This window comes from Heloderma suspectum, chromosome 4 (genome assembly GCF_057233095.1).
Source record: "Heloderma suspectum isolate Gila_16-S chromosome 4, 16-S_ref, whole genome shotgun sequence".
NCBI classification, from domain to species: Eukaryota; Metazoa; Chordata; class Lepidosauria; order Squamata; family Helodermatidae; genus Heloderma; species Heloderma suspectum.
Window position 1 is genome coordinate 67,951,407 of NC_139461.1, and position 8,842 is coordinate 67,960,248.

The 8,842-nt window shown below is 42.8% G+C and overlaps 1 protein-coding gene across 1 annotated transcript in view; it reads left to right on the plus strand.

Annotated features, from left to right (window-relative positions):
- Positions 1 to 5,041, plus strand: part of LOC146346978 (uncharacterized) — a 45,655-nt gene extending 40,614 nt beyond the window's left edge. Inside the window, exons 2-4 of the mRNA XM_084848082.1 lie at positions 2,829 to 2,912; positions 3,305 to 3,367; positions 3,950 to 5,041. Coding sequence (XP_084704208.1) covers positions 2,829 to 2,912; positions 3,305 to 3,367; positions 3,950 to 4,317 — 515 coding nt within the window. The 3' untranslated portion in view covers positions 4,318 to 5,041. The remainder of the gene's footprint in view (positions 1 to 2,828; positions 2,913 to 3,304; positions 3,368 to 3,949) is intronic.
- Positions 5,042 to 8,842: the final 3,801 nt, after the last annotated feature.

Genomic DNA, 8,842 nt, shown 5'->3' on the forward strand with positions numbered 1-8,842 from the left:
AGTCATGACTATCTGGGCACATGATGTTCCTTGTATAGCATTATCAATGACTCACAGTTGTCATTCTCTACCATTAAAGATCCAGTGTTATAATTTCTATTTTTTCATTATGACCCCGTAGTATATTCTCTAATTTCTTCTACCTTAGTGTACTCATTCCCTGTGTTTTCCTTTTTTCCCTCTGGCGTTATGGTGCACAGCCAACAGCAGAAGACTGGGCATGATCTTTCCTTTTTCAGTGAGTTCTGTTCCTCAGGCCATTTCGTTGCGTGGCCATTTTTGAGACTGCTACTGTGGACTCTACAACCTCTCCATTATTGTTTTTTTAAATGTTAGGATAGCACAATCTGTGAAGGTCCAGAGGAGCACTCCCACTTTCCATTCTTTAAACCTGTTTTTCCTCGAAAAGCACCACTACTGATAAGGTCGGCCATTTCTCCAATTTCTCAAATGCTTATCTGGGAGTATGTACATCCCCTCTTCTTCTCTCTCGTGTATTCTTCAGCTACAATGTATCCTCTTCCAATGTATCCCTGTTTTTCAATGTACTCCTAGCTAAGATTCACTTCCCATTTCTCATAGTATGTGCACTTTCCCCCTGCCGTTTGATAGAATGTATTCCCGTTCTCCCTTTATTCACTGGTCTTTTTCATTGAGATTGCTTTCTGCTGTATTCTCCATCCTTTCCTTCTCTGTGTGAATATTCTTATTAATCAAAATTCAAAATATCTCCCCTCCTGTGCTCACCGTCATACTGGCCACACATGCATGTGTTCTCTTAATTGGGTGCTTACTTAACAAATAGGACACTATTATGATTATTTTTTGTTTTAAAAGTGAGGCCAGGGGCTTGTACTACCAATTTCTTCCTTTTTTTAACAACCACTCAGTGCTCACTACTACGCATGATCGCAGCTAATTTTTTCCTTTTCATTACATCATTCGTATTGTTGGACTATTATTACTCTACAACTTAGGGATTACTTCCTTGGGGCATTTGTTCTGCCCACACTTACGTTGAGAACATGGTGACTGCATTTCCATGAAATGGCAGTTGCTTAGTTCGTTCATTGTTTCCACCAACAGTTTTTCCTTTTCTTTAGCCCCAGTCTTGGACCCATACTACACATGTAATGGTTTAAAATGTCTCAACTACTGTTCACCCATCCTGAATTTAAATCCTACCATCACAGGCCCCCTCCTCACCAAACAAACACAGTCTGGTACTCGCGGAATCAGTACATGGCTTCCGCAATGCAGAGCTGAAGACACTGGAGCAGCTACACTGAAACTGCTTAGGTTTTCAACTTTTCTTTTTATTCCCAGGGGTGGCTGCAATTTGCTGCTTTGTGTTGATTTAAAATCTCACCCTTTGCTATTTTCACCAACTGCAGTGTTGTTGTATGGCCCTTTGAATACTCAATAGATAGTCCTCCTTAACATACCTTCAGTGCACGTGCAGTGTACAAAATGTGGAGTTTGCACATCACGGTATAGCTTCCCCGCCCCCACTAATTTTGTGATACTTTCTCATTGTGGCAAGCAATGTCTGGTAGTGCCTTTGGCATGCACCAACACGAAACTACAACTGTCAATCAGTATCAGTCCATTCTATAAGATGCACACTCCGTTTCTTCTAAAATGATGTATACAGCCCTACTGTCTAACTATTTCTTATGAGCGATCTCATATACATGTAAATCTGTAATTTCTATCACTTCAGTAGCCCACTGTTGCATGTTCTTCCCCTCTCTCCGTGACTCCATATATGCAGTCAGTCTGATTTTTTTATTTGCGGTGCTGGAATGGCACCAACAAATAAGGGAAGAGGAGTGTCCTGGGGGCACCAGGAAATCGTTGACCTTCTTGACATCTGGGAAGAGCAGAAAATACAGCAACAACTGTGCAGGAATATTGACTTCTTTGAAAGTATAACACAGGAGATGGCAAAGCGTGGCCACAACTGCACTGCAATTGAGTGCCAGTCAAAGACAAGTGTATGCAGTTCGAATATAAAAAGTTGTAAACCACAACACCATATCTGGAAACAATGCCACCACCTGTCCCTATTACTCTGAACTATATAGCATTCTGTGTGGTGACACTACAATTAGACCAAAACATCTCTCCACCAGTATAAAAATTACACGCACAGCAGGCTATAGTGAAACATCAGAGGAAAATATACCACTGTAGCAGGAGGTCCTGCGGTTAGCAGATATATTTCAGAACCTGCACTCAATCAATGTGCAGCAATACCTGGGCTGTGATGATGTTCCTGATGGTAATTAAAATGAGGCAAGGGTCAAAGCATGAATCACAGTGCTCTGATATCATTTCAATGAAAGGCACGCTTACTGCCTTCGGATAATGTTTCTTAACTATCTTCCCCGTACAGAAATACTTCCATTAACGGGGATTATACATGTATTGTCTTACTTCACCCAGTTTTACTTGCTTTTACATGGAAAATCTTGGATTACAAGTTGAGACTTTAGTCTTCTCTTTTCAGTCTTAGCTTTTCATTAACAAGGTGAAGCAGCAGAAGGTAAGTTCATCCGATGTCATGTTGCTTCAGTGTGTAGGTGTGTGTGCTGGTTGGGGTTTGGAAATGAAGGTGACTGTTTAAACTCCTTTGACTCTTTTTCCAATAATCTGTGTGAATAATGTCAAGAAGATGAAATAGTGGCTTCACTGGGATCTACCGTGCGAAACCACCACTTCAACTGATGTACTGCTCTGTTTGTCTAAACTGTACGTGGTGTGAGTGAATGGAATCAGATATCCACCCACTGTCATACCTTCAAACCTGTGCTTTCTTTTCCCAGGTCAAGCCTACGAAAACCAGATTGAAGCAGAGCCTGCCATAGCCGAGGCTTCTGAAGCATCCAACCAGAAGTTTGAAGACAAGGGTAAGTATTGATAGGGGCACTCCTCACTGGGTCAAGGTATGCAGCATTAAACAGTCTCCCATTGGACAGATCTTGATTAACAGCAGAGTTGAATGTCAAGCCACAATTACATAACACTACAGGTGATGCTATTTCTATGTAGTATGTAGGTCTGGCTCGACAGAGTATCAGGTATAGTCTGATATTACCGTAGCAGTTGTAATTTCTGTACAGCAGATGTATAACCCTTCACTACTTAGAAGCTGTTGAAACTGCCATGACAACTTGTGGTGGTTACCATGTAAGTTTGGTTCTCACTGGTCACAGGCAGCAGAGGAAACGTATCCAATCATGCTGCATATGAGACTGTTTCCGAGAAAGAATACACTAATAATCCTCTCTTCTCTTTTCAGCACAGCTACTGCAAAGCACATCTCTGACTGAAAGCTTGGCTGAGGATGAAGGGAAAGTACTGGGTATGTATTTTAATTGCTGTTGTATTGCTTATAATGTCTTTGCAACATTTTTTTTTTAATCAGCTGCTGGCTTACTACTGTCTGTTAACACTACCAACGACTACCAGGACTGAGCAGGAAACCATTATTCAGGACATGAGATCGAAACTGGTGTGAGTGACACTATCCTACTAATACGACTTGTGCAATACAGCACAAGGGTTGCATAGTGCCCTGCCATTTTCTCTGTTCCTTGTACCAGTCAAACCAAGCTTTTCCTGCGCTGACAATGCCATGCCATTGTCAGCTAGCACTACAAAAAGCATCGTCGTTGTTTCATACTGTGGATTACATTGCCTCAAAATCCAATGCCTTTAACTGCAGTCTGTGTCCATAAAAAGGTACAACATGTACTCTGATAAACATATTTTGGGTATTTCATAGCAATCTGTGTATAATTTCTGCTTGTAGAGGACACTATCCTCTCACATCCACTTCTCTAGAATGCTGAACTCCTTGGATGAATACCATGCTCTTCTTGTAATATTTTCACCTCATGTTAGATATGCAATTACTGCTTTGTTGTTGTTGCTCTTTTTGCAGACCAATGCATCCCAAACCCACAGGCAACCCTCTCACTGGCCACCTGCATGGTGATAAGGGACCGGAAAAATCATCAGGGGACAAGTGATCTTGTTGAATGCATCATGTGCCACTGTAGCACAGAAAATGACCGCATCCTGGATGTGATGAAGAGGGATGCAGATGTGTTTGCTGAGTACATGCATAGATCCCAAACGGAAGATGAGCCTTACAGACAGGACAGGGAAGCTTTGATAAAATCAACTGACACGCAGACATCTCTCCTTAAACTGTTGGTTGATAAGCTTCCAGATGCCAACAATGCCCCAAGACCACAACAGAGAGAGGAGATTATAACTATTCCACATGAGAGAGCCAGTGTAGTGTAGTGGTGAGAGTGACGGACTGGGAGCCGGGAGATCCGGGTTCTAGTCCCCACTTGGCCATGGAAGCTCACTGGGTGACTTTGGGCCAGTCACAGACTCTCAGCCCAACCTACCTCACAGGGTTGTTGTTGTGAGGATACAACGGTGAGGAGGAGGATAATGTAAGCCGCCTTGAGTTCCTTGCGAGAGGGAGAAAGGCGGGGTATAAATGCAATAAATAAATAAATAAATAAATAAATAAATAAATAAATGAGTCCTCTCCTGTGTGTCCTGGCCCCAGCAGCACAGTTAGTAATTCTCCTGACACACCTTTAATGCATGATGCAACTACCAGCACTCCCAAGAGACAGAGTGTCTTTAGGGTGCAACCAACTAGGAAGCACAATCATCCACGGCAGTTTTCCGCTTGATAATCACAATTATGTCTGTTCTCCCCTGTTAGAGGAGCCTACCTAGTTCTTTTTCAATTATGGAATAAGTATTTTTTGGTGGTGTTACCAGTTAAGATTTTGTATTTCTCATAACTCCTACAGCTGTAATTCAGATTATGGTTATTGCTCATGATGTCCTGATAAACAGGATTTCTACCTATCTAGGGGAAGTTACCTTAGGAAAGTAGAATCAGAAAAGTTGCCTTAAACTGTCCTTTAACTCACGTACTACATTGTTAACCAAGAAGTCTTGTACAATGATGTTGAAAATATACTTTTTAAAAATTGAGAACAGTAACATCTGTCTTCATTCATTTCTAGATCCCCAAAACAGAAAACAAAATTCTGCGTGCTATGCAAATCAGTATGTTGTACGCCTGTCACATGCCGTTCATAAACAACACCCTGAACAGAATTAGTATGCATCATTCATTAATAAAAATTAAATAAACTATTTATAGTCAGTGCTTAGGATTAACTACCTATTTCCCATGCTTGGCTGGTGGTCCTGCATCCTGTCTGCAGGGTTTGGGGTTTGTTTGTTTTTTGCCAAAGAAGACGTGCCTCTCCAGTCTTGCCACCCCGCTCCCAATGGAGCATACTGTAACAGAGGAGAAAGCAGTAGTACACTCTTCTCTGAAATGATATTGCACCATGCACTCACCTTTTAAAGATTTACTTGTATGGGTGACAGAGCCCTGTAGTCCAGCAATGGCAGCAAGCACCTCAGCACCTCAGCACTTGCTGTCTCTGTGCTGGATGATGTTGCCCGTTGACTCCCATGAGGCAATCTCTGCCTTCTCTGCGACAACCCCCTAGCCAACATTGCCATAACAGGTTCTGTTTGAGAAGAGTGTAGGTGTTTTTGTTAAGATTGTTCTGTTCTCCAGTACTATTTACATTCACTTATGTAACAGTATTCATAGGCGCAAGTACCCAAGGCTGTCTATTGTACACACACCACTATCAAGTGTAAGTGATTTCAGCTGATGGCACTATTAACATCATGGTTTATTACTCTTCTTGGGGAAGATCAGAAACATTTCCTTTCTTGAGGCATGTGAGAAGCACGAACTTCCCAGATAACCAGTCTGTACATTCAGTATTCAGTATTGTATTCAGTACAAGCAAAACAAGGGGATACCACTGCCAATTTGAGCACTACTGAAATGATTCAAGGACAGTGCCGTAAAAATAAGGAAGAAAGTATCTAATACCCACCTTCCTCACTTCCTTGTGAAGGGGTACTGTGTGAGAGAATTTCTGGAGAGACAGGGACCTCCGGTCATTCTGCCTCTGCTGTTTGGGCAGTCTCTGAAGTACCTTCCTGGGCATCCTCCTCAACTTTATCACTGGTACGCCTTCTCTGCTCACGTGAGCATTGCAGTCCTGTCCTGTGTGTGCAAAAATGGCATAATCTATTCAAATATTGACCTTATTGTTGCTTGCAGTTCTGCAATGCTCAGGATTCCGTTGAACCGATTACAAGTACCATCTTCAGCATGCAGTCAATGTAGAGTTCACACAACGCATCACAAACACGGTGGTTAATATGTTCAGCCATTGGATGCTGAGGAGTGTACTTCCTTTTCTCAATGTTCTTACCACATGCCTTTGTGGATCCCTGGCTGTGTGGCACCCAGTGGTGCTTATGGATTATGCAAAACAACATTTCTTGCCAGCATAATTAATTTCACTTAAAGAATGCACTGAAAGAGCATTCTAAGCTATGTTTTTGTAACAGGGCAGATGTGAGAGAAGACATAGACCTTTATTTTTTAGGGTTATATGGTTCATGTATTGAGTTCACCTGCCAATATGCGATGTCTAGCTACATTGGCAAGTTTCACATGGCCTCTGAGTGTGGCACTGGGCACAGTGGAAGAAAAAAACATACCACGTTATGTAATGTCACTGTCATAGTTCCACAGTGGTGCTCTTGAAGAAGTTTATGTAGTTGTTGTTGTTCAGTCGTTCAGTCGTGTCCGACTCTTCGTGACCCCATGGACCATAGCACGCCAGGCCTTCCTTTCCTGCGCTCTCTCCCGGAGCGTGCTCAAATTCATAGTCATTGCATCCGTGATGCTATCTAGCCATCTCATCCTCTGCCGTCCCCTTCTCCTTTTGCCTTCAGTCTTTCCCAGCATCAGGGTCTTTTCCAGAGAGTTTTCTCTTCGCATTAGGTGGCCAAAATATTTCAGCTTCAGCTTCAGTATCTGTCCTTCCAATGAGCACTCAGGGTTGATTTCCTTTAGGATGGACTGATTGGACCTCCTTGCAGTCCAGGGAACTCTTAAGAGTCTTCTCCAGCACCACAGTTCGAAAGCATCAATTCTTCGGTGCTCAGCCTTCCTTATAGTCCAGCTCTCACAGCCATACATTACTACTGGGAAAACCATAGCTTTGATTAGACGGACCTTTGTCGGCAAGGTGATGTCTCTGCTTCTTACTATGCTGTCTAGGTTTGCCATAGCTTTCCTCCCAAGGAGCAAGCGTCTTTTAATTTCATGGCTACAGTCACCGTCTGCGGTGATCTTGGAGCCCAAGAAAGTAAAATCTGTCACTGCTTCCATTTCTTCCCCTTCTATATGCCAGGAAGTGATGGGGCCAGATGCCATGATCTTCGTTTTTTTAATGTTGAGTTTCAAACCAGCTTTTGCACTCTCCTCTTTCACCCTCAACAAGAGGCTCTTGAGATCCTCTTCGCTTTCTGCAATTAGGGTGGTATCGTCTGCATATCGGAGGTTGTTGATAATTCTCCCAGCAATCTTAATTCCGACCTCTGATTCATCCAACCCGGCATTTCTCATGATGTACTCTGCATATAAGTTGAATAAGCAGGGTGACAATATGCAGCCTTGTCGTACTCCTTTCCCAATTTTGAACCAATCGGTTGTTCCATGTCTGGTTCTTACTGTTGCTTCTTGACCCTCGTACAGGTTTCTCAGGAGACAGGTAAGGTGGTCTGGTACTCCCATCACTTTAAGAATTTGCCACAGTTTGTTGTGATCCACACAATCAAAGGCTTTAGCGTAGTCAATGAAGCAGAAATAGACATTTTTCTGGAATTCTCTTGCTTTCTCCATGATCCAGCGAATGCTGGCGATTTGATCTCTAGTTCCTCTGCCTCTTCGAAACCCAGCTTGGACTTCCGGTAGTTCTCGGTTCGCATACTGCTGAAGCCTAGCTTGTAGGATTTTGAGCATCACCTTGCTGGCATGTGAAATGAGCACAATTGTGCGGTAGTTTGAACACTCTTTGGCGTTGCCCTTCTTTGGAATTGGAATGTAAACTGACCTTTTCCAGTCTTGTGGCCACTGTTGAGTGTTCCAGATTTGTTGGCATATTGAATGCAGCACTTTAACAGCATCATCTTTTAGGATTTTAAATAGCTCGGCTGGAATACTGTCATCTCCGCTAGCTTTGTTGTTACTAATGCTTCCTAAGGCCCACTTGACTTCACTCTCGAGGATGTCCGGCTCAAGTTCAGTGACCGCACTCTCATGGCTATCAGGGACATTCAGATCTTTCCTGTATAGTTCTTCTGTGTATTCTTGCCACCTCTTCTTAATCTCATCTGCTTCTGTTAGGTCCCTGCCTTCTTTGTCCTTTATCATGCCCGTCTTTGCACAAAACGTTCCCTTGAGATCTCCAATTTTCTTGAAGAGATCTCTAGTCTTTCCCATTCTGTTGTTTTCCTCGATTTCTTTGCATTGTTCATTTAAGAAGGCCTTCTTGTCTCTCCTTGCTATTCTCTGGAACTCTGCATTCAGTTGGCTATACCTTCCCCTTTCTCCCTTGCTTTTCGCTTCCCTTCTTTCGTGAGCTACTTGTAAAGCCTCATCAGACAGCCACTTTGCTTTCTTGCATTTCTTTTTCTTTGGGATGGATTTTGTTGCTGCCTCCTGAACAATGTTACGGACCTCCGTCCATAGTTCCTCAGGCACTCTGTCTATCAGGTCTAATCCCTGAAATCTATTCCTCACCTCCACTGTATATTCATCAGGGATATGATTTAGGTCATACCTGAATGGTTTAGTGGTTTTCCCGACGTTCTTCAATTTAAGCCGAAATTTTGCAAGCAGCAGCTCATGGTC